At 41.9% G+C, this 26781-nt stretch overlaps 2 protein-coding genes across 3 annotated transcripts in view; one reads left to right on the top strand and one right to left on the bottom strand.

Moving 5' to 3' along the window:
* Positions 1 to 804, top strand: part of LOC308547092 (DNA mismatch repair protein Msh3-like) — a 70125-nt gene extending 69321 nt beyond the window's left edge. The window contains exon 11 of the mRNA XM_081116836.1: positions 101 to 804. Coding sequence (XP_080972962.1) covers positions 101 to 203 — 103 coding nt within the window. The 3' untranslated portion in view covers positions 204 to 804. The remainder of the gene's footprint in view (positions 1 to 100) is intronic.
* Positions 805 to 10399: 9595 nt separating this feature from the next.
* LOC308547093 (UPF0488 protein C8orf33 homolog) overlaps positions 10400 to 26781 on the bottom strand; it is a 33586-nt gene continuing 17204 nt past the window's right edge. The window contains exons 6-7 of one of the 2 annotated variants that reach the window (XM_081116837.1): positions 11220 to 11298; positions 10400 to 10768 (exon numbers count right to left, since the gene is read on the bottom strand). In XM_081116837.1, coding sequence (XP_080972963.1) covers positions 10702 to 10768; positions 11220 to 11298 — 146 coding nt within the window. In that variant the 3' untranslated portion in view covers positions 10400 to 10701. Of the gene's footprint in view, positions 10769 to 11219; positions 11299 to 14234; positions 14368 to 26781 lie in introns of those variants that run through there. The other variant, XM_081116840.1, reaches the window with a different exon arrangement.

Here is a 26781-nt window from a genome sequence, read left to right as displayed (position 1 = left end):
CCGGGTGGGGTCTGATGTCCCGGCCGCAGAGCTTCCGGTGAGATGTGCTTTTCCCCAACATTTCACTTATAAAGTAAATAGTGTTTTATTTTCTCTCCAGGAAAAGGCTAAAGTGTTTTACAAAATTCTGGACAATAAAGGATGCCAAAGACCTGCGGACGTGGGCAGATGAGTTTGAAGTGGAAGGCATGGCAGACTCCTGATTAAAGTGAAGACTACGTTTCAAATGAAAACTAGAGAATTGACACCAACTGTGCAGAGCAGCCCCCCTCTGAGCGTGAAGCAGGACGTGGGACGTTCCTGTGGGAAACGGCATCAGTGTCGAAAGTCTCCCTCGGTCCTGGCGCCCTGGTTTGAAGTGTAAACGCTTGTGAATATTAAGACTTGTGTTCTGTAATCAGAAAACCTCAGGGACGGTAAGCTTCACATAAAATCAGAACCTGGAGGAAGCCTAACGTGGTAGAATATAGTGCATGAGTGTGTAAGGAGTGACCTAAAAACTTAATTTATATTTTTATTTGTTTCAGTTTAGATAACTTGTGACTGGGTGAAATGTCTGGTAAGACTCTCCCTTTTCACTTGAACTAAAGTAATTTTATAATCCACCCCTTTATTCACTCTGGGCTTGAGTATTTTTGATAAGAAATGGACTTACCAAGCGTTTAGAAACGAGCACAGGTGGAATAAGGTCATATGAAATTTGAAACGTTAAGTATGGTCAGTTTTCAGCAATTTAAAGATTGTTGGATGAAATTATCTGTCATTCGTTCAAATAATAAACATTTAATGAATACTTGCTATAAATTATAATTTCTTTGTTGAATTTTGGGGTTTTCAACTTTCTGGCAGTTACTACTTTTAAAGTTTAATTATGGAACCAAGATTGCTCTCCCACGAGGCGCACAGCCCTGGGCCGAGCAAGCTGGGCCCTGGTCAGGCAGGCCGCGGATGTGCGGCTCCGTGTTGAGTCGCACCCTGTTGGTTGAGGGCAGTGCCCGCGCCCTGGTAGGCACAGCACCTGCTCGCTGCGTTCCTGAGGTTTTACAGCACTTACATCTGGCTTCTCAGATCCATGCATCTTTCGTTTCTAAATAAATAGCCTGCAGGAAGGCTGCCGTCCCATTGCCCACAGTTACTGCCGCTCAGTGAAACGTCTCCCACACACATTTGATGGGTGTATTTCTAACTCCTCCATTAGATTATTTCCTGTAGTGGCCCTGGCAGCGACCCCTGGACGTGGGAGTCAGTGTCGCTCCCCAGGCTGATGAAGGGTAGTCGGTCGCCACACTTTTCAGTCGCCCACCTTTCCGGAGAGAGTGTGATGTAGTTCGATTGATCCACCGCCCCTCCAGAAATTCTCAGAAATGTTTCAAAATAGACTTAGTTGGGATTTCCTCTTTAAATTTTAAAAAAGAACAATACTTGTTGGTGTTTCAATGCTCTATGTGACTGAATGTTTTATATTCTTTCTAACAAGTTTACCATTGGGGGGATATCCACTCTGGTTTGCCTGGGACAGTCCTGGCCTGTACCTGTTTTCCTGGCATATTTATTAAAAGCCTCTTTTACTCTCAAGCATCCTGTTCTGAGTAATAAATGATGTGGTTTCCCCAGCTAAGGTGCTGGTTCACAGGCACACTCACTGCCTTGATAGGTTTTGAATGTCGTCTTAAAAAATCTATTTTTTTCTTGCCCGTTGTACTGATTTTTATCCCCAGGCCTGCCACTTGCTTTGCCTGTTCAAAATAAATACTCAGCTGCAGCGTTTAGAAACTGCAGCTCTGCTGCTTGGCACCATAGAGCTCCACTGCCTGGTCTGCGTCTGAGACGACCTGCAGCGTTTCATGAGGTCACGGTGAGTGTGCCCCTGCGCGACTTCGCGGGCCACGTCGCAGGGCGGCCTTCCTGCAGAAACCACCTCACTGCCTCCCTCGCCGCCTCGCTGCACCCTCCTCTCTTTCCTTTTACACAGGACACTCTCGCTTCTCCTGCAGAAATACGGGGCCGTTCTAACCTGCTTCTCAGCTCCAGGCTCCGTTTCTAACATCCTCGCTCCCGTGAAGCTCCCTCGCTGGATGCAGGGCTGTCCCTCCCTCTGGCAGAATCTCCTAAGGAAGTTTTTAAACACATTTCTGGGCCCCACTCTAGCTCTGCTGAGTCTGAATCTCTGAGGTCGGCACCCAGCAGGAACATCAGCCAGTGTTCATTTCTGTGCTCATTTCTTCCGTCCCATTTTCTCTCCCCTTTCCCTTTCTCATTTCTCCCTACATTGTTAATAATCTTATCTGTAAACGAATTTGCTAAAAATCTTATTTCTTGGATCATAACCCCTCTCCAAGATTCTGATTCAGTAGGTCTTGTGTGGGGCCCAGGAAACTTTATTAATAAATTTTTTAAGTAGACTTTTTTCTGGAGCAGGAGGTAGAGCGAGGTGCCATCTACCCCTCTGCGCACAGCGTCCCCACCAGAGGGGACATTTGGTTGAGCTGATCCCCTACGTGGCCGCAACACTCAGAGCCCGTAGCATCTCCATCAGGCTTTACCCTCGGCGTCCAGCACACTGGGTTTGGACAGCAGTGTCCGACGTGTCACAGGGCACTCGCTGCCCTGAAAACGCTCTGTGCTCTGCCCGGCCTTCTCTTCCTCTTCTCTAACCCCTGGCAACCGGTGATTCTTTACTGTCTTTATAATTTGGTTTTTCCCAGAATGTCCCAATGTTGGGATCATACAGGATGTATCTTTTTCCGATTGCCTTAGTTCACTTAGTAATACGCATTTAACTTTCCTTGATGTTTTTTCATGGTATGAAAGCGCATTTATTTTTAGCACTGGAGTAATATTCCATTCTCTCGATGAATTAAGCTGCTGTAAATATGTGGTGTTTTGTGGGATATAGTTTTCTTTTTTCTTTTTTAATTGTTGAAAGTATTACAAATGTCTCCTTTTGTCCCAATTGACCCCTCCCCAGTCCCTCTCCCCACCATTGTCCGTGTCCTTGGGTTGTGCATATCTGCATATAAATTCTTTGGTCACTCTCTCCCCCTCCACCCACCCGCCCTCCTCCATCCCTCTGACATTCGTCAGTCTGATCCATGCTTCCATGTCACTGAATCTATTCTGTTCATCAGTTTATTAAGTTCTTTAGATTCCACATATAAGCGAGATCATGTGATGTTTGTCTTTCTCTGCCTGGCTTATTTCACTCAGCATAATATTCTCCAGGTCCTTCCATACTGTCCCCAAAGGTACGAGATCCTTCTTCTTTACAGCTGCATAGTATCCATGGTGTGAATGTCCCACAGCTTTTTATCCACTCACCTCCTGATGGGCACTTGGGCTGTTTCCAGATCTTAGCTATTGTAAACTGTGCTGCTATGAACATCGGGGTGCATATATCCTTTCTGATGAGTGTTGCAGGATTCTTAGGGTACATTCCTAGGAGTGGAATCACTGGGTCAAACCGCAGCTCCATTTTTAATTTTTTGAGGAACCTCCGTACTGTTTTCCAAGTGGCTGCCCCAGTCTGCATTCCCACCAGCAGTGCACCAGGTTCCCCTTTCTCCACACCCTCGCCAGCACATGGCTTTTGTTGATTTGTTGATGGAGCCATTCTGACAGGTGTGAAGTGACACCTCACACCTGTTTTTAATTTGCATCTCTGATGATTAGCAACGTCCAGCATTTTCTCATGTGTCTCTTGGCCATCCGTATGTCCTCTTTGGAGAAGTGTCTATTCAGGTCCTTTGCCCATTTCTTAATTGGGTTGTTTGTCTTCCTCTTGCTGAGTGCTATGAGTTCTTTGTACACTTTGGAAATTAGCCCCTTATCAGATGCATCCTTGGCAAATATGTTTTCCCAGACTGTGGGGTTCCTTTGTATTTTGAGGCTGTTTTCTTTTGCTGTGCAGAAGCTTTTTAGTTTGATGCAGTCCCATGTGTTTATTTTTTCCTTTGTTTCTCTTGCCCTAGGAGATATATCAGTGTAAATTCCACTATGTGGGATGTCTGTAACTTTACTGCCAATTTTTCCTCTAGGATTTTAATGGTTTTGCAACTTACACTTAAGTCTTATCCATTTTGAGTTTATTTTTGTGTATGGTGAAAGTTGGTGGTCTAGTTTCATTTTTTTGCATGTACCTGTCCAATTTTCCCAGCACCACTTATTGAAGAGACTGTCTTTACTCCATTGGATGCTCTTGCCTCCTTTGTCAAATACTAACTGACCATAATGGCGTGGGTTTATTTCTGGGGTCTCTGTTCTGTTCCATTGATCTATATGCCTGTTGTAATATGTCAATACCAGGCTGTTTTGATTACAATGGCTTTGTAGTACAGTTTGAAGTCTGGTAATGTGATCCCTCCCACTCTGTTCTTCTTTCTCATGATGGCTGCAGCTATTCAGGGTCTTTTTTGGTTCCATATAAATTTTCGAAATGTTTGTTCTAGGTCTATAAAATATGCTGTTGGTATTTTAATAGGGATTGCATTGAATTTATAAATTGCTTTGGGTAGTATGGGCATTTTAATGATGTTAATTCTTCCAATCCATGAGCATGGAATGTTCTTCCACTTGTTTAAATCTTCCTCTATTTCTTTCTGCAGCATCCTGTAGTTTTCGGAGTATAGGTTTTACATCCTTGGTTAAGTTTATTCCTAGGTATCTTATTTTTTTAGTTGCAGTGGTAAATGGTATTATTTTTTTAGTTTCTCTTTCTGAGAGTTCATTCTTAATGTATAAAAATTCCATCAATTTCTGGGTGTTAGTTTTGTATCCAGCTACCTTGCCAAATTCATTTATCAAATCTAGTAGTACTTTGATGGAGTCTTCGGAGTTTCCTATGTACAATATCATGTCATTTTCAAATAATGACAGTTTTACTTCCTCCTTTCCAATTTGGATATCTTTTATGTTTTCTTCTTGTCTGTCGGCTGTGGCGAGGACTTCCAGTACTGTGTTGAGTAAGAGGGTGAAAGTGGACACCCCTGTCTTGTTCCTGTTTTTAATGGAAATGGTTTTAGTTTTTGCCCATTGACTATGATGATGGCTGTAGGTTTGTCCTATATGGCCTTTATTATGTTGAGGTATGATCCCTCTATTCCCACTTTGCTGAGAGTTTTTATCAGAAATGGGTGCTGGATTTTGTCAAATGCTTTTTCTGCGTCTATTGATATGATCATATTTTTGTCCTGCATTGTGTTTATGTGATGTGTCACATTTATTGATTAGCAGATATTTTACCAGCACTTCATCCCTGGAATAAATCCCACTTGGTCGTGGTGTATGACCTTTTAATGTCTTGCTGGATCCGGTTTGCTAGTACTTTGTTGAGGATTTTAGCATCTATGTACATCAGGGATATTGACCTGTAATTTTCTTTCTTTGTAGTGTCTTTATCTGGTTTTGGATTAGGATGATGCTGGCCTCATAAAGAGTTTGGGAGTTTTCCACCCTCTTGAATTTTCTGGAATAGTTTGAATAGAATAGGTGTTAATTCTTCTTTGTAAGTTTGGTACAACTCGGCTGTATAAATCCATCTGGTTCCAAACTTTTGTTTGCTGGGAGTTTTTTCATTACTGCTTCAATTCAATTAGTTGTTATCAGCCTACTCAGGTTTTCTGGCTCTTCCTAATTCAGCTTTGGAATGTTGTATGCTTCTAGGAATTTGTCAGTTTCACCCATGTTGTCCAATTTGTTGGCATATAGTTGCTCATAGTATTTTCTTACGATCCTTTGTATTTCTGTTGGGTTGGTTGTTATATCTCCTCTTTCATTTCTGATTTTATTTATTTGGGTCCTCTCTCTTTGTTTCTTAGTGAGTCTGGATAAAAGTGCATCAATCTTATTTATCTTTTCAAAGAACCACCTCTTGGTTTCATTGATTTTTGTATCATTTTTTATTAGTCTCTATGTCATTAATTTCTGCTCTAATCTTATTTCCTCCCTTCTACTTCCTCGGAGCTTTTCTTGCTGCTCTCATTCTAGTTGTTTTAGTTGTTGTGTTAGATGGTTCTTGAGATAGGCCTGTAATTCTATGAATTTTCCTCTCAGGACTGCTTTTGCTGCATCCCATAGATTTTGGGTTCTTGTCTATTCATTTTTGTTTTTTTCCAGGAAGTGTTTGATTTCTTCCTTGATCTCACTGGTAACACATTCATTGCTTAATGACATACTATTTAGCCCCCATGTGTTTGAATATTTATGATTTTTTTTATTTGGTTGATTTCTAGTTTTGTGGCATTGTGATTGAGAAGATGCTTGATATGATTTCCATCTTCTTGACTTTGTAGAGACTTGTTTTGTGCCCTAACATGTGTATTCTGCTGCTTTGGGATAAAATGTTCTGTAAATGTCAATTAAATCCATTAGATGTAGTGTATCATTTAAGGCCTGTGTTTTCCTGTTGATATTTTGTCGTGATGATCTGTCCAATGCTGACAGTGGGGTGTTAAAGTCCCCCACTATGATTGTGTTGCTGTCCATCTGCCCCTAAAAGTCCACCAAGAAACTTCTAATATATTTAGGTGATCCTATATTGGATGCATATATATTTATAAGGGTTATTTCCTCCTGTTGGATAGATCCCGTTAGTATTATGTAGTGACCATCTTTGTCTCTTGTGATGGTCTTTATTTTGAAGTCTATTTTGTCAGAAATAAGTATTGCTACTCCAGATTTTTTTTGTGTCCATTTGCATGGAGTATTTTTTTCCATCCCTTTACTTTCAGCCTGTGTGAATCTTTTGCTCCTAGGTGGGGGTCTTGTAGGCAGCATATATTTGCGTCCTGTTTTCCTATCCATTCAACTACCCTATGTCTTTTGATTGGAGCACTTACTCTGTTTACATTTAAGGTTACTGTTGACATATGCTTATTTAATGACATTTCCCCCTTTATGCTGATGTATCTTTCTCTCACTATTCCTTCTTTTTCTTACAGCAGTCCTTTAAGGGTTTCTTGCAATGCTGGTTTGGTGGTACTGAACTCCTTTAGCCTTTTTTGTCTGGGAAGTTCTTTGTTTCACCTTCAATTTTAAATGATATCCTTGCTGGATAAAGCAGTCTTGGTTGCAGGTTCTTGCTTTTCATTATTTTAAGAACTTCATGCCACTCCCTTCTGGCCTGAAGTGTTTCTGTTAAGTAATCTGCTCTCAGCCTTATAGAGCTTCCCTTTTAGGCCACTGCTTGTCTCTCTCTTGCAGCCCTTAATATTCTCTGTCCTTAACATTTGCCGTTTTAATTATGATGTGTCTTGGAGTGGTTCTCTTTGGGTTCCTCTTGCGTGGAACCCTCTGTGCTTCCGAAATTGTGTGGCTTTCTTACTTGCCAGTGTAGGGAAGTTTCCTGTCATCATTTCATCCAGCAGGTCCTCTATCCCTTGCTCAGTTTCCTCCCCCTCTGGTACCTCTATGATACGAATGTTGTTTTTGCTTCATGTTGTCCCAAAGTTCCCTAGGACTGTCCTCATGCTTTTTCAGTGTTTTTTTTTTTGCTGCTATGATTAGTGGTTTTTTCTACGTTATCTTCTAAATCACTTATTCTGTCCTCTGCTTTATTGAGCTTGCTTTTAATGCCTTCCAGTGTATTCTTTTTTTATTTTATTTTTGTTTAAAATATCACAGATACCCCTTTTTCTCCCCAGTGACCCACTCCACCCCATCCCCACCCCCCGGCCCTTTCCCCACCACCATCCGTGTCCCTGGGTTGTGCATACATGCATATAAATTCTTTGGTTACTCTCTCCCCCTCCACCCACCTGCCCTCCATTCCTCTGACATTCATCAGTCTGATCTATGCTTCCATGTCATTGAATCTATTCTGTCCATCTGTTTATTAAGTCCTTTAGATTCCACATATAAGTGAAATCATGTGATGATTTTCTTTCTCTGCTTGGCTTATTTCACTTAGGATAATTTTCTCCAGGTCCATCCATACTGTCCCAAAGGGTATGAGATTCTTCTTTTTTTTTTTTTTTTTTTTAATTTATTATATCTTTATTGATTTCAGAGAGAGGAAAGGAGAGGGAGGGAAAGAGATAGAAACATTAATGATGAGAAAGTCATTGATCGAGCCCGCAACCCAGACATGTGCCCTGACCAGGAATCAAACCCCGATTGCCTGGATCCTAGGTCGGCACTCAACCGCTGAGCCACGCCCGACTGGGCGGGATTCTTCTTCTTTACAGCTGCGTAGTATTCCATGGTGTGACTGTCCCACAGCTTTTTTATCCACTCATCTACTGATGGGCACTTGGGCTGTTTCCAGATCTTAGCTATCGTAAATTGTGCTGCTATGAACATAGGAGTACATATATTCTTTTTGATTAGTGTTTCAGGATTCTTAGGATACATTCCTAGAAGTGGAATCACTTAAGGAACCTCCATTCTGCTTTCCATATTCGCTGCCCCAGTCTGCATTCCCACCAGCAGTGCACCAGGGTCCCCTTTCTCCACACCCTCGCCAGCATGAGTCGTTTGTTGATTTGTTGATGGAACCATTCTGACAGGTGTGAGGTGATACCTCATTGTGGTTTTAATTTGCACCTCTCTGATGATCATCGACTTTGAACATTTTCTCACATGTCTCTTGTCCATCTGCATGTCCTCTTTGGAGAAGTGTCTATTGAAGTCCTTTGCCCATTTCTTAATTGGGTTGTCTTCCTCTTGCTGTGAAGTATGAGTTCTTTGTACACTTTGGAAATTAGCCCCTTATCAGATGCATCCGTGGCAAATATGTTTTCCCAAACTGTGGGGTTCCTTTGTATTTTGAGGCTGTTTTCTTTTGCTGTGCAGAAGCTTTTTAGTTTGATGCATTCTCATACGTTTATTTTTACTTTTGTTTCTCTTGCCCTAGGAGATGGATCAGTCAAAATTCCACTACATAGGATGTCTGTGACTTTACTGCCTATGTTTTCTTCCAGGATTTTTATGTTTTCGTGAGTTACATTTAAGTCTTTTATCCATTTTGAGTTTTTTTGTGTGTGGTGAAAGTTGGTGGTCTAGTTTCATTTTTTTGCATGTATCTGTCCAATTTTCCCAGCACCACTTATTGAAGAGACTGTCTTTACTCCATTGGATGCTCTTGCCTCCTTTGTCAAATACTAACTGACCATAATGGTGTTGGTCTATTTCTGGGGTCTCTGTTCTATTCCGTTAGTCAATATGCCTGTTGTTGTACCAATACCAGGCCTCCAGTGTATTCTTGATATCAGATATAGTGTTCTACATTTCTGCCTGGTTCTTGTTTATGATATCTATCTACTTTTTCGTTTTTTCAATAAGTTTCTATGAAGTGTCTTATTCTCATTAATTTCCTTGAGCATCTTTATAACCATTACTCTGAACTCTATTTCTAATCACTTGCTTAACTCCATCTCATCAAGGTCTTTTTCCGATGAATTTTCCTTTTCTTTAGTTTGGGGGTTCTTTGTCTCCCTTTTTTGGTGGCTTTTAGTATTTGTATCTGTATATTAGATATATTTGCTGTCTCCCAGTCCAGTGGGGTGGAATTTTGTAGTCTGAGACGAGTGGAGCCCAGTGGTGTGTTTTCCTTCTACTTCTGAGCTATTTTCTCTAGGCATGTCCCTTTTTTGGGTTTCCCTTTTTGTAGGTTCTTTGGGCTCTCCTATTGTGATTGAGTCTAGGTTGTTGTTGACCCATTTTTGGTAGAACTCTCCTGTCAGGTTGGCTAACTGTGTGGCTCAGCCCCACCATGTCATGTGAGCTGTTGCACAGGTGCTGGCAAGGCCAGACAATATACAACCAAACTTCCAGGAAACAAGCAGCATCTTACAAAATAGCCAGACAATCACAATGAAAACATCCCAAGTGAAAGTAGAACTGGGAGAGCGAAGTGAAAACACAAATGCTAAAGCAAAAAGAAAGAGAGAGAGAGAGAGAGAAATAGAGAATGGATATTATTGCTGATAGTAATGAAAAGTTAAAAAAGCAATAATAAAATAAAAGTAAAAGTAAAAAATAGAGAAGCTACTGGGAGATAAAAGGGGCAGAGAAAAGATTCTAAAAGAAGGGTGAGCAAAAAATTAACGATAGAGCATAGGAATAGGAAAGTAGTTGAAAAAAATACAATAAACAGATAAACAGAAACAAACAAAAAGACAGGAAGACAGAAGGGAGAAAAAGAAAAAAAGAAAATAAATAAAAGCAAATTTATGCCAATGGAACAAGAAGAAAGAGAGATGAAGCCAGAGAAAGGAGGGAGACCAGTAAGAGATACGGGGGAAACAACAGAGAAAAATCGGTAAACTTACTGGTTACAATGATAATGTCCTGGCAGTTAAGCAGAGAATATCAAGAAAATCTTGATAATAGAACAAAAGACAAGGCAAAGCAAAACAAAAAATAAAAATAAAAAAACAAAAACAAAGCTAAACAAATTTTTTTTAATTAAAAATTTTTAAATTTAAAAAGAAAAATTTGTTTTTTTCTCTCTTTTCAAAAAATTTTTTAAACAGTCAATCAGGTGAGTCTTCTGGGCAGCCTATGTTGTCTGCGGGTCACTGTTTTTTGTGCTGATTTGCGTTCTCCTGGGAGGTGCTTGTGTGCCAGCCAATGTGAGGAGCGTCCAGGTTTGGCTCTGGTGTCCTCAGGTAGATGGTTGATCTGAGGCTCTCCGTGGGCCACCTCCTCTTGTCAGCTATTTGCCTCCCCCTTGTAGTGGCCTGGTCTTGCTCCAGAGTCTAGTCTTTAGGGTGCAGGGTGGCTAGTGAAGCTCAGGGTGTCACTCCCCTTAGAGGTGTCGCTGTCAGGCTCACTGTGGGGAAGTTAGTCTCTGCTCCACAGCCAGCTCCCCAGCCCTACCCTGTCCTCTGATTCTAGGTCCCCAGGCTCTGTCCTACTGCAGCTTCAGATTGACTTCAGCCTGTTGCCTTTTCTGTCTGGGCCGTTTCAGCAGCCTGGGCTCAGTGGGTTTGATTAAAAAATTCCAGTGAGCACTTTGCCTGCCCAGCTCTCAGAAGGAGTTTTAAGATTTCCTCCAGTTCCCAAACAATAGTCCCTGAGAGTCTTATTCTTGTATTGTTGTCCTGTGAGCTGATCTCCCTTCCCCCTCAGGACTCTGCCCTGCTGGGCATACCTGGGGCCTCAGTGAGCTGAACCAGCCCCTTTCCTACTGGGGGCGGGGCTCCCGGCTGCAGGAAAGGTAGTTGTCCTCCGTCCACCCCTCCTTCCCCAGTTCGTTTTGGCTAAAAGCACAGGGCACTTACTTCAAACTCTCCACAATGCTGACACAAGTCCCAGCTTTCGCTGGTCTGTCTCCCCAGTGCAAGCCAGGAAGGTGGACACCTGTTGAGCAGTGAAAAATTCAGAAGCGCACAAAGCAACACAGAGTCAGAGAACCCACCCTGCAAGGTCCCGTCGCCCCCGAGCCTTGGTACCAAGCAGAAGGGGTCACAAGGTCAGCCTCACCCCCGTAGCTGCCCTGCACAGCTGATCTGAGTAAAGCTGGGGCAGCTCCTTGAGCTCTACCCCAGCTCCCCACAGAGCAGGTCAAAAAACCCTGGCAGCTCTGGGAGCTGGGGTCCTGATTTGCCCTCTGTCAGCTCTGGACCCTCTCTGGCGGCAGGAGGGCTCTCATTTCCTTCCCCGCACCGCGCAGATCAAATGCTTCCTGGGGTTCTACACCATGCCTTACGGGAAGGCAGAGTCCCTGTATGTGGCTGCTCAGTGCAGCCCTCCAGCCCCTTTCTATTTGGGAGTCACACACTGTGGGACGGCCTTTCCCACAGGCAGCAGCCGGGGTGAAAGAGACCTGTGCCGTCTGCAGCATTGGGGGCGTGTTTTCACTGGGAGGCGCAGTCCCCTCCTTACAGGCACATTGTTCCCCTGGCTCCCTCTGCCCTCCACGCGGGCCACTCCTTCCCTTCTCCTCTGCTCCGGGTTTGAGATCCCAGCCTTTGGATGCCAGTCCACAGTGTCGAGGGGAGGGAGCTTTGCAGCCTCTAACCCTCGGGGTTCGGAGCCCAGCGCGGGCTTCAGGGGGGCTCCCCCTTTCTACGCCCCCCTCTCTTACCAGAGCTGTGATGTTTCTTCAGGGCTTCCCGCCCCCGCGCCCCCCTGAATCTGCAGGGGTGGGAAGCGGAGAGCTGGACAGGAGCCTCTCAGAGCACAGGTTTTAATGAAAATGACGTGAAGGCACCAGAACGTGTCTTTGGTTTCATGTACCTGCTTTTAAGTTTTTGAAATTTTAAACACCAGCCCAGAGAGTTAAAATTATCAGCCACCAAAATTCTGACTCTAATCTGTTTGGTGTGAAGAGAGTCCGAGGTGAGGCCAGAGCTGGGAACAGCCTCTGAGGAGGCAGATGGGGGCGCGTTGGTGCAGAGAAGGCATTTAAATTCTCATCCTGTGCATCTGGGTTCCTTCCAGAGCTGTCTTTCCATAAAAACTATACTCCCAGGCTTTGTATGATTTTGTTCTATTAACCTAATTGCCTGTTACATAAAATAAACGACTTAATGTTCATACTTAGAATTCTCTGAAACTATATGAAAAAATGCTTTATTCTTAAGTATGACAATGAAATACGAATATGAAATCTGTTACTAACAACACCTCTTCTGTCTGTTGGTGGTCCATCAAGAGGTCTCCTTAGCTCACATACAACAGAGAAAGAAAACTAAATAAAATGAAAATAAAATGATCAGTTAATGCAAGTACAACGCTTCATCTGTTTGATTTATCACCACGCGAAACAAAAGAACAGACTTACCCATCGTTTAGATCGCTGCATTTGCCTAGGATTTCTCGCCAGGGTCCCAGGAAATGGAATCCCATCTAGCTGCAACTTCATTCTGTGCATGTTCTAAGCCCTGTACTTTGGTCTATAACAGAAAAAAAACTGTGGAGACGCAAATCCAGGTAATGAGTCCCGGACACACAACATCAGTAGCTGTATGTAGACGTGAACGCTGCACATGGTGAGTCTGTCAGGAAGGAGAGTAGAACAGTGTCCAGTGTCTACAGTTTATGTGATGGTTGTGCTGTTCCTTGGCGTGGACGCATGCACAGGAACTGATATTTACCAACTTGTGCCATCCAGCACAGGACACTGGAGAAATACTGGACTGTGGAGCTTTCATTTTAATCTCTGCTCACCTGGAGTCCCTGGGACTCATGGTGGTGGCTTAGGGAACACTCAAGGCCAAGTAATGCCTATGGACATACCTCTGGCCATGCTGTGAATATAAAAAAAAAATTTGCATCCAAAGTAATAAAATGTTTGAACCAAAGCTATCGTTGTTTGTCTAAGATTTCTTTATAAATAGTGACCAAGATATATATGAGTGAGGGTAAAACCTATTAAACATGTCCTGGTCCCACTTCTGTAAAGGAGAAGGTAATCATGTCACCCTGAGACATTCTTTAGGACACTAATAAAAATCAAAAACAGGAAGATTATTCCAATTTTCTAACACACAGATGCCATTCTGCTCTTTTCCAAAAGCCCATATTCAAATTCAAATATAGAGGGTTCTGCATGAAAACGAGTTGTGAGCTACATACTTCTAGAAAAATATAATGCAAAATATTCATCAAATTCTGATGTGTGTCATTGTAAGAAAAATTCTAAATTACTGAACAGAACCTTCGAGGGCTCGCGTGGTTGATGTGGAAGAGGGAAAGCAGTGATGCTGTGGCCATAGCACTTCACAGGAGAATGTGATGTCTCCAGCTGAGAATACGAATGAGAAAAGAGAGACAGATGGGAAATAGGAAATGAAACAATTAGATTTCATTTTCCTGAGTTCAGTGAGTAGTGCAGACTGAGAACAGGAGCCTTCTCTCCACATGCAGAGTTCATGCCAATTCTTCGTCATGGATATTTTTTATACTTTTTAAATTTTTTAATTTGTTTACTTTCAATATTATTTTGTAGTGGTTTCAGGTGTGTTGCATAGTGTTTAGACAAGCATGTACTTTATCAAGTGGTAAAGAGGATGGGGTTTGGGGGCTGGGAGGAGGTGGGAATATTAAGTCCAAATTGGTCGCCACAGAATAGCCCCAGGACGTGAAGTGCAGCACAGGGTCGGGGTCAGGAGCATTGTGGTAATGAGTCTGTTTATGAGTCTGTTTCAATTATTTATTTTGGTTTTTTAGATTCCACATATGAGTGGAGTCACACGGTGTTTGTCGCTCTCTGACGACGCATCTGTACATTTTCTGCCGCGACCTGGTGCTGCACCCCTGCGACTGGAAGGGGTGTCTCTCCGTTGGGGAGCAGCTGTTGCATGGACAGTGCTGTCTTGTGTGTGTTTACTTCATATAAGCATCAAAACACAGGCTTATGATGTTGCCAAGTTTCCAGCCACAGTGATTGGCAGAGAAAGTAGAGTAACTTTGGTGAAATCAGTTCTGTAAAGTGAGAATCCATAAAGGACATTAATTTAATAGTGTTTTCTCTAAAAGACAAATGAAATAAAATATGCTAAACAAAATGCAACTAATATGATCTCTGTGGAACTATTTCCATTTTCAAGTTGATTTCTGTATACCACTAAATTCGATAAAAACCATTCTTAAAATCTTTGAGAGGGTCTCGTAAAAAGTATTTCATCACCTACGTAGAAGAAAAAAGTTATGAGAAGGGAAAAAATAGGTTTTATATGAGACACAGGAGGTAAACAAGGCACCTGAAATTTTAGATGCTTAATTCAAGAGCCACGGCATATGGAAAACAACTTAATGTAATGCACAGAAAATGATTCATATTATGTATCTGTTAGATTTTTAGTTTTCTAGTAAATTATCGCATAACTTTAAATCACTTATTCCCTTCTTTCCCTTCCTTCTGAAGACGGTGTGTACACACACGCGCACACACACGCGCACACCCCTTCCTCGGTCCCCTTGCCCCACGTTCCGTCTCTGCGCCCCGTAGGTACGTGTCGCACTTGCTGTGGGTCGAGCCCTGCGTCCCGCTGGCTGGGGCTCAGCGACAGGCACTGCGAATGGGCACATTCATCCGGGGAACAGCCAGTCAATGTTTCTGTCTCACACTGATGCTTCTCTTCCTCTCTTTCCTTTCCTCTCTCTCTCAAATAAATAAACATTCTCGAGTGAGGATTAAAAACATTTTTAAAGAAAAATATAATTACTGAGAAATCTTTTCACATTATTTAAGGTCTGTGGGTGCTGGGAAATGGACTGCTAATAAAGTAATTCCACTGAGTTACCAAAGAGTATACCGTTAACTGCAACTTTGAACGAGGAGGGATAGTAAAAACATTCAGTCATACAGCTTTATTAATGAAAATATTAAGTTCAAACATAGGCTGAATAAAGCATGCCAAACCCACTGTGGGGCCATTTGTCCAAATACATCACACATTCATAAAGCACTCCTGATCTTCTAATAATGATCTGAGTGTTGTGGCTTTTTGGTTTTCAGAACAGAGGCTAATTATTTGGGAAACATGGATGTATAATAATTTTATTTATTTAGGGGTGAGTTTTCTATACATTCTCAGATATTTCCGGAAACTTTTATTTCCACCACATCTACTAATATTCATCACACCTACCTGTGGTTACTATGAAGATACATCAGATTTTAACAAACTGCCACTTTATTTTCTTTAAAGAGAAAATGGTAACAAGATTTAAAATTCAGAATATTCCCCTGTATCACATGAATTGAAAAAAATGTTGCTCTAAACACATCCTTCACGGTGACTGACGTACATCAATGTTCTAGGTCAACCACAAACAGCATCTCCGTTTAGGTTTTCTTCATATATAATACATTACAGTGTCCTCGATACTCAATGAGAAGTAAATATGCATGAAGCCAACTTAATATGGAAAGCTCACAGATCTGAGGCAACAACAGTCAATCCACAGTTTCACATGCACACTAAAAATAAAAACATAGCACTACGTGATTTGAGAGAGGAGTCACATTCATATATATGTTAAACATCTCAAATACTGTCAGTATTTTTTAAAATAGATTGTGTAAGTAATTATATAAATGCAAATGTCCATCCTCTTGATATTTTGAAGAATCCTAAAAAGTAAGTCATCTACATTTTTAAACTTTGGATTATTCTCTATAATAAATAATTTAGAGCAATATCTGATTGATAGTCACTGATATCTTAGATTTGATTTCAATTCAAAATTTCAAGACGTCTTTTTTTATATCTTTAAGTTCTCTTGGCAAAATGAATTTTCTGTGGTTTTCTGACGTGTCTATTTTGGACTAAGTTCATTCACTGTGTGGTATGAATGCAGGATTTCTCTCAAGTACTTGTCCTCTGGTATCAAGTGAGGCCGCAGGTCCAGTTATGTGCTTTCCTGCAGTCTTCAGTACTAGGGCTCTGTCTAGTATAAATTCTGTGTCAATCAAGTGGTGAGTGCAGAATAAAACCTTTGCCACACTGCTTGCTTTTGTAAGGCTTCTGTTGGGTATGAATTCCCTTATGTGCAGTTACAAGGGAATGCTTATTAAAGGCTTTGGCACATGTTCCACATTTGAAAGGCTTCTCTCCAGTTTAAATTCTCTCATTATGTGTAACAGTTGAATGTAATCAAAGGCTTTGGCACATGTTTCACATTTGTAAAGCTTCTCTACAGTATGAATTCTCTCAAGTACAGTAGCAAGAAAATGCAGATAAAAGGCATTACCACATATTTCAAATTTATAAGGCTTTGCTCTGGTACGAGTACTCTCATGCCCAATAACAAAAAACACACACACAGATTAACTTGTGTGAAGCAAGATTTTGATAAACTGTTTTTAGCAAAGATTATAATTACTAAATGAAACTTATACTATGTAATGAATGTCCTAACATGCTCCTTCAGAAAATGGCTTTATACTTCACAGAAGATATGAGCTTTCTACACAGTAATTCACCTGTGTATTTCTTCAATGATTGAAACGTATTCCAAATAGAAAATGTATGTGTTAGTGTATTACATAACATGTCATGAATACATTTGTAAATGCCACTAGCAAAACATGATTATAATAGTCCAGTTTTAGAGATTCAATGAGCCACTCATTGTGTAAAACTTGTTTGATCATTCTAAAATTAATACATACAAAGCAGGGTTTTGATGAAATATTTTAAGCAAAGGCTAAAATTAATAAATAAGAAACTAACTATATAGTGAATGTTCCAACATGCATCCACAGAAAATGGATTTATATTATAGGACCTCACAGAAGGTGTAAACATTCTACACATTAATTCACCTGTGTATTTCTTCAAAGACTGAAACATATTCCAAATAATTAATGCATGTATTAGTCTATAACATAACATATAATCAATAGAGGAGTGATGTCAGAGCAATGAAGGCATGAGAGATACCCTTGGCCTCTCCCCCTTAAATTTTAACAAATTAACCAACTGTAATTCAACACATAATTCCCTACTCAACACAGAGAGGCATGCCCGAGAGACCCACCCACTGAAACATCTAAAGGTGGGCAACCGGGAATAAGCAGGAGGCAAGAAGGGAGGAGAGCTCAGACAACCCTCAGGTGCAGCCCTGTATCCAGGAGCTTGCAGCACAGCTAGGAGAGGGGAGGACGAATGGGAGCAGGAGTTTCCTTTGGCTGGCCGGGAGTAACAGAGAACTGTGGGGTGCAGCCCAGCAGGGCGAGGGGAGAGAACAGTGACTGAGCCAGCAGATGACTGACAGAGTGTGGGGATCTGCCACTGTCCACTGTCAGGCAGGAGTGTCTCTGACAAAGGAATAGAACCACAGAGCCCTGCTGCCCCTTGTGCTCCCAAAACTCACCTCCTGTTGCCCTCAGTGTCGGGTTGAGGAACATTTTATTTGTAAACAAAGAGCTATTGCAGTAGAACCACTGTTTCCCTCTGTGACTGATCCCTGGGTTTGGTGCTTGGGGTAGGACCCCCATGGATGTTGGGGCCGCCATTACAGTGAGGGCAAATCAAACCCCATCCCCAAGCAGCATGGCTGTACTGTCCTATGGAAGCTCATGGAAGTTGAGTCTGGGAGAGCACAGAGGTAAAAAATCTTGCAATTCAGCACCATTTACTTGAAAATAGCAGAAAGACTTTTTCAGAGAACACTGCTATAGAAGGCTATTCATGCCTAGACAAAGGAGAGGAGCAAATACCATGAACAATCATGGTAATGAGGATGATCAGAAAGAAAATGAAAAATCCCCAGAAAGCAAGCTGAAACACATGGAAACATGTGATATAAGTGACAGAGATTTCAAGATCGCAGTCCTGAAAATACCCAACGAGATGTGAGAAAATACAGAAAGGCAATTCAGTACATTCAGAAAACAAATCAATGAAAAAATGAGTATTTTACCAAAGAGATTGAAACTTTAAAAAAGAACCAGTCAGAAATCCTGGAAATGAAACATGCAATTAAAGAGGTTAGGAATGAGCCACTGAGCACAGAAAACAGAGCCAACCAGATGGAGGAGAGAATTAGTGATATTGAAGATAGGAATCTAGAAATGACACAGAGGAAAGAAGAGAGACCTGAGCATAAAGAAAAATGAAAGAGCTCTACGAGAACTCTCTGACTCCATCAGAAAAAGCAACATTAGAATAATAAGCATTCCAGAAGAAGAAGAGAGGGAGACGGGAACAGAGTCTATTCATACAAATAGTGGATGAGAACTTCCCAAACCTATGGAAATAACTAGATCTTTGAATCTAAAAAGCAAACAGAACACCTAGTTACTTCAATCCAAAGAAGACCCCTCCAAGGCATATTGTACTAAAAGTGTCAAAAATTAATGACAAAGAAAACATTATCAAAGCAGCCAGGGGAAAGAAAGAAGTGACCTACAAAGGAAAACCCATCAGAAATTCATCCAACTTCTTAGCAGAAACTCTACAAGCCAGAGAGAGTGGAACCAAATATTCAAATGTCTGAAAGAGAGAAATTACCAGCCACAAATAATATATCCAGCAAAAGTATCCTTTAAATATGAAGGAGAAATAAAGACTCCCAGACATACAGAAGCTGAGAGATTTTATCACCAGAAAACCTCCATTGCAGGAAATACTCAAGGGAGTTATTCTACCTGAAACAAAGAATAAAAGGTCACAACACTACAAGTGAGATCACCAAAAACCTTACAGCATAAACAGGGATAATTTGTAACAACAAAAACATAAAGTGTTGGGGGGTAAAGGTCTGAACTGGCAAACGACGGTGAACGTCAGATGCACTCGAAGGAAAAAAACTATTGTATACATGCAACTTTATTTTTTACAAACCTGACAGTAACCACACTCTAGCCAGGGGTTTGTCAATTTTATTAATCTTTTCAAATAACTAGCTCTTTGTCTTATTAATTTTTGTACAGTCTTTTTGTTCTCTATTTCATTCAATTCTGCTTTAATTTTTATGATTTCCTTTCTTCTGCTGACTTTGGGTGGCTTCTGTTCTTTTTCTAGATCTTTAAGATGAAATGTTAGGTTGTTTACTTGGGACTTCTTTTGTTTCTTGAGATAGGCCTGTGATGATATAAACTTCCCTCTTATTACTGCTTTTGCTGCATCCCAAAGGTTTTGTATTGTCATTCTCATTTGTGTCTCTATATATTTTGAGCTCATCCTTTATTTCTTCTTTGACCCAGTCATATTTTACCAATATGTTGTTTAATCTCCAGGTATTTGTGGGTTTCTTTACTTCCTTTTTGCAGTTGATTTCTAATTTCATGGCACTGAGGCCAGAGACTGTGCTTGGTATGATTTCAATCTTTGTGAATTTGTTGATGCTAGTGCTATGACCCAACACATGGTCTGTCCTTGAGAATGTTCCATGTGCCCTGGGGAAGTTTGTATAATCTGATGTTCTGGAATGAAAGGCTCCGTAAATGTCAATTATGTCCATTTGGTCTAGCATTTCACTTAAAGCCAATATATCTTTATTGATTTTCTGTTTGGTTGATCTGTCTAGAGCTGCCAATGGAGTATTAGGGCCCCCAACTATGATTGTGTTTTGATCTGTTTCTCCCTTTAGTTTGTGAGTAGTTGCTTTATATGTTTAAGTGCTCCCTCGCAGGGTGCTTACAGAGGATCACACTAGAATATTATGAAAGACTATATGCCACCAAATTCAATAACCTAGAAGAAATGGATAAGTTCCTAGAAATATTTACCTCCCTAGACTAAATCATGAAGAATTGGAAAATCTAAATAGACTGATCAGCAGTGAGGAAATTGAAACAACCATCGAAAACCTCCCAAAAAATAAAAGCCCAGGACCAGATCACTTCACCAGTGAACTCTACCAAATGTTCAAAGATTTAACATCTGTCCTTCTCAAACTCTTCTAAAAAATTGGAGAGGCAATACTTTCTAACACATTTATGAGGCCAATATAACCCTGATACTAAAACCTGGCAAGGATAACACAAGAAAAGAAAACTACAGTCCAATATCTCTGATGAATACAGATGCAAAAATCCTGAACAAAAGACTAGCAAATTGAATGCTGTAGTGCATCAAAAATAATACATCACGTGGGGGTTATTCCAGGGGCACAGGGATGGTTTAACATGTGTAAATCAATCCATGTGATGCACCACATTAGCAAAAGAAAGGATAGAAATCATGACCTCATCAATAGATGCAGAAAAAGCAGTTGAGAAGATACAACATCCATTTGTGATGAAAACACTCAATAAAATAGGAATAGAAGAAAAATTCCTTCACATTTAATTAAGGCCATATATGATGAACCCTCAGCTAATATCATACTCAATGGTGAAAACTGAAAGCTTCTCTTCTAAGATCAGGAACAAGACAAGGATGCCCACTCCACCACTTATCCAACATAGTTCTGGAAGTCCCAGCCAGAGCAATCAAGCAAGAGAAAGAAATAAAAGGCACCCAAATAGGGAAGGAAGAATTGAAACTGATGCTTTTGCAGGTGACATGATTCTGTATTTAGAAAATCCTAAAGACTCCACCAAAAAACTATTAGAAACAATAAACAAATACAGTAAAGTTGCAGGATACAAACTCAATGTACAAAAACCCATTGCCTTTCTGTACACTAACAACAAAACTTCAGAAAAAGAAATGAAAACAAAATCCCACAATTCCTTTTGCAATTACAATGAAAAGAATAAAGTACCCAGGAAAAAACGTAACAAAGAACCTGAGAGAACTATATTCTGAAAATCACAAAGCATTATTGAAATAGACTGAAAATGAGACAACAAAATGGGAAAATATCCTGTGTTCAGAGGTTGGAAGAATCAACACAGTTAAAATGGCCATATTACCAAAAGCAATACACAGGTTTAATGCATCCCCATCAAAATACCAGTGTTGTTTTATACATAAATCAAATGAGAAATCATCAGATTTGTATGAAACCACAAAAGTCCCTGAATAGCCAAGGAAATCCTGACAAAAAAGAAGGAAGCTGGAGGTATCACACTCCCTGACTTCAAATTACACTACAGAGCTACGATAATCAGAACAGCATGGCTGGAGAGAAACAAGACGGTGGCGTAGGTAACAGCTGCACCCACCGCCTCCTGCAACCACATCAAAATTACAACTAAAATACAGAACCACCATCACTCAGGGCCTCCTGAAATCTGGCTGAACAGAAGCCCTACAACCAGGGAACTGAAGAAGCATCGAGACCAGTAGGAGGGGCGGAGATGCGGGCGGATCAGGACACATGCCTCGGGCCCACACCCGGTGCCGCGGTTTAAGCCTGGGAGGGAATCTCAGCAGTGGAGGTTTCCCAGAGGAGGGAGGGGTCCCAGCCCCACAGCAGGCCCCCAGCCCAGGGCTCCAGGGCCCAGAAGAGACATCCCCACAACTCTGGGCTATGAAACCAGTGGGACTATCACTGAGGGTCGTAGAGGCTGCGGGAGCCCCAGGCTTTCCTCTTAAAGGGACAGCACACGGACTCACTCACACGCACTCCCTCTGAGCCCCAGCGCTGGGCAGCAGCCTGAAAGGAACCTGGGACATTTGGGGAGGAACTAATCTGCCTGAAATTGGGGCCAGAGGTGGAGGGGCAGCTTTCTCCCAAGCAGAAGAGCTGGCAGAGGCCATTGCTCTTTGGCAAGTCCTCCCCACACACAGCCAGCAGGCAGGTAAATTATTTGAATTGCCAGCACCTGACTCATGCCTTTGCCCCACCCCTCCCCACCTGCAAGCTCATCCAGGCCATTTCCAGTGGCTTTTCTATGCAAGTGGCTTCTCAAGCCTCATGCTTAGGACTTTCCTAAAATCTCTCAAACAAGAAGCAGCGGGCCCCATTCAGCTTGATGAATGTCTCCCGGCCTGGCAGTAGTGGCAACCTGCATTGGCTCCTAGCTTGGCCTCTCCTGGACACCTCCAAGCCCAGCACAAGTAGCAGCCAACTATGGTTTGCTGTGTAGCTCATGCTGGGTGACCCTGAGCAAGGCACTGGCACAGGCTGACTTTGCACCTCCCAGGAGGCCCCAGAGACAGTGCACTTGGTGGTCAGCCTCGACCACGCTGGATTACAACCCTACCACATCAATGAGTGACACACTCAAAGGGCACACTTGGTGAACACCAAAGCCCCACTGAAGTAAATCCTGCTCCATAGGGGTTTCTCCAGCACAGCAGCTCTTTGGCTGTAGCTGAAGCTGGTCCTCACAGCCAATTGGCCTGGGGGTCAATTCTTCCCAGGGACGCCAACAGCAACCAAGGCTCAACTACAACAGGACAGCGCACACAGCCCACACAGGGGAGCACCTAGAAGACCCAGCTTAGGTGACAGGGGAGGCTGAGCCACTCGACACTACAAGACACCTACTACACAAAACCACTCTACAAATTCCAGGAGACATAGCAGCTCTATCTAATACATAGAAAGAAACACCTGGAAGCAGCCAAAATATGGAGGCAAAGAAACATGTCACAAACAAAAGAACAGAAGAAATCTCCAGAAAAGGAACTAAATGAAATAGATCCAAGCAAGCTAACAGATACAGAATTCAGAATTTTGTTTATAAGGATGTTTAAGCAGACTATTAGGGAAATAACTGAGAAAATCGATGACATAATAAAGTACCAATTTGAAATTAAGGCTACATGAACTGAAATAAAGAATAATTTACTGGGTATCAACAGTAGAGTAGAGGACACCGAGAATCAAATCAGCAATTTGGAACATAAGGAAACAAAAAACACAAAACAGGAAGAGCAAAAAGAAAAAAGAATCCAGAAATAAGAAGATAGCATAAGGATCCTCTGGGACAACTTCAAGAGGACCAACATTCATATTATTGGTGTGCCAGAAGGGGAAGAAAGAGAGCAAGAAATTGAAAACCTATTTGAAAAAATAATGACAGAAAACTCCCCCTACCTGGGGAAAGAAATAGACTTACCAGTCCAGGAAGCACAGAGGGGCCCAAACAAGAGGAACCCAAAGAGGCTCACACCAAGACACTTATAATTAAAATGCCAAAGGTTAAAGACAAAGAGAATCTTAAAAGCAGCAAGAGAAAAGCAGTTAGTTCCCTACAAGGAAGCACCCATACGGCTGTCAGCTGATTTCTCAACAGAAACCTTGCAGGCCAGAAAGGAGTGACCAGAAATATTCAAAGTGATGAAAAGCAATAACCTACAACCAAGATTGCTCTACCCAGCAAAGCTTTCATTTAGGATTGAAGGTCAGATAAAGAGCTTCACAGATAAGAAAAAGCTAAAGGAGTTCATCACCGCTAGACCAGCACTACAGGAAAAGTTGAAGGGTCTTCTTTAAGAAGATGCTAATGAACAAAAGAATCTGACGAACTAAATAGATCCAGAGACATTGACGCAGACAACAGACGATCGTATTTCAGAGGAAAGAGGGAAGGGGGTTGGAGGGTGGGAAGAGATTAACCAAAGAAGTTATATGCATAACCCATGGACAGTCAATAATGGGGTGAAGGCCTGGGGAGGGGGTGGGAGCAAAGTGGAGGGGGTCAGTTGGGAAAAAATGGGACACCTGTAATACTCTCAACAATAAAGATAAATTTAAAAAAAAAAACAAAAAAAAAAAAACACAGCATGGCATTGGCACAGCAACAGACACACAGATCAGTGGAACAGAATAGAGAACCCAGATATAAAACCACTGTATGTGGGCAGATCATTCTCAACAAAGGAGCCAGAAACACACAATGGAGTAAAGAAAGTCTCTTCAATAAATGGTGCTGGGAAAACTGGAAAGCCACATGCAAAAGAATGAAACTGGATTACAGTTTGTCCGCGTGTACAAGAATTAACTCAAAATAGATCAAAGACCTAAATGTGAGACCTGAAACAATAAGATACATAGAAGAAAACATAGGCACCAAACTTATAGGCCTTGGCCACAGAGAACAATTTATGAACTTGACCCCAAAGGCAAGGGAAGTAAAGGCAAAAGTAAATGAATGGAACTATATCCAACTAAAAACTTCTTCCTCAAAAGGAATTGACAACAAGACAAAGAGGCAGCCAACAGATATGAAAAGATGTGCAACCTCACTAGCTATTAGGGAAATACAAAAACTGCCGTGAGATACCACCTCGCACTGTTAGAGTTGCTGTTATCAACAAGACGAGCAATAACGTGCTGGAGGGGTTGTGGAGAGAAGGGAGCCCTCCCTCACTGCTCGTGGGAATGCAGACTGGCACAGCCTCTGTGGACAGCAGCCTGGCGATTCCTCAACAAGTTAAGAATAGAGCTACCATACGACCCAGCCATCCCTCTCCTGGGTGTATACTGGAACAACGAAAACACGTATTCGCGAAGATATATGCACCCCCACTTTCACTGCAGTATTATTCATGGTGGCCAAGACGTGGAGACAACCAAAGTGTCCTGCGATAGAGGACTGGACAAAGAAGATGTGGGACATGCACACGATGGACACTACTCAGCCGTGGAAAGGGTGAGATGCTGCCATTTGCCACAACATGGATGGACCTCGAGAATATTATGCTCAGGGAAATACGTCGGTCAGGAAAAGCTAAGAACCATACGATTTCACTCATATGTGGGATATAAAACTGAAAATGGTGGACACAAAGAGCAGTGTGGTGGCTGCCAGAGGGAAGGGGGTGGGGGGTGAAGGGGTCTTAATATATGGTGATGGGAGAAGATATGGCTTTGGGTGGAGGGCACACAGAGCAATATACAGATCTTGTAACACAGAAACCCACACCTGAAACCTCTATGTTCATATTAATCATTGTCACCCCAATAAATTTAATAAAGAGTTATTTTTAAAAATAAAAGTACACGATTCTACACAGTCTTTGCTATTAGCATTTACAAAATTTACAATATGTATTGAATTCATGTTAGGCATAAACTATTTCATGCTTTAAATATCTGGAACATATTCAAATAAATCTTTGATAATACACAAATGAAAAAATAAAAATAAACACTCACCCCTAATCTTAACCCCAATCCTAAAGCTAACCTCTAACCCTGACCCTAACCTTAGCCTTAGCCCTAAACCTAGCCCTATCCCTAACCCTAACCTGAACCCTAACCCCTAATGCTTCCCTAACTCTAACCCTAACCCGAGCCATAGCCCTAAACCAAACCTTAACCATAAACTATAAACCAAAAACCTAACTGTAAACCTTAACCCTACCCCCTACCATCTAACCCCAAATCCTAACCCCTAACGCCCAACCCTAGCCCTAACCCTAACCCTAACTCCAACACTTACCCAGCACCAGCTCTAACCCAACTCCTCACCCTCATCCTACCCCTGACCCTACCCCTGACCTGACACTTAGGGTGACACTTAGGGCTTAGGGCCTGAGCCCCAACCCCCCTAAATTTTCAATCTAACCTAAAAGGGGGGAAATCATTAGAGTATATCAAACACAATGAAATGACACAATGACAATGCACATTACACACGAGAGGCAGGCGGCTGCTGCTGAGGCATCCGAGCAAACTCTTTCAGAGCACAAGCAGTGGAAAATAAACATAAGAATAAAATGTCTTTAATGTTAAAAACTTCTGTGCATCAGATGAAGCTACCCAAAGAGGAAAAAGAGAGCCCACGAATGCAAGAAAATAGTTACACTCCACGTCTCCAATAACACTCTGCTATCCATAACCAAGAACTTGTAAAACTTAGGTATGAAAAGACAAGTAAATTTCAAAAATGAGCTTGACTACTTCCATCTCCAGAAAAGACACACTAAGTCAACAAGCACAAAAGACTGTTCAACATCAAAAGCATGGTGTGATATCCCCTTCACAGACGAGGCTATAATCAAGAAAACAAGTATTTATAATGAAATGGAAAAATTGGAGCTCTTAAACATTGCTTGTGCAAATAGTGCAGCATAGCCCGTGTAAAATGAACAATTACCACACAGTGTTCACTAACTCCACTGCAAAATATGTAACCAAGAAACTGAAAATAGCACTGTTCACAGTAACCAAAAGGTAGAAAGTACCCAACAAGCGCGTGAGTACACAAGGTTCTGTCACTCTGTCACTAGAAAGGGCTGAGCTCTAGGCAAGTGCCCCGCACGGTCGGGAATGTGGGGTTCTTGACTTCGTGCGGCAAAAATTCCACAACACGAGTCCAGGGGATTTGGAGAGTATTTTTATTAAAGTTTGCCGGAGCCCGCCAGCAGAGTCGAACGGTCCCGAGAGTAGGGGTGAGGATGGAGAAAAGACAGACACAAAAAAGATGGGATCGGGAGGACTGCAGGTCGTGAGGGCTGCAGCCCGAGTTTATTCTCCCAGCTCAATTTATACCCGCGCTGTTGTTCTTGCTGAATAGCACCCCGCCCCGCATTCCTTCCC

This window comes from Miniopterus schreibersii (genome assembly GCF_964146895.1).
Source record: "Miniopterus schreibersii genome assembly, chromosome: 17".
NCBI lineage: Eukaryota > Metazoa > Chordata > Mammalia > Chiroptera > Miniopteridae > Miniopterus > Miniopterus schreibersii.
This window is presented reverse-complemented; position numbering and strand designations above follow the sequence as displayed.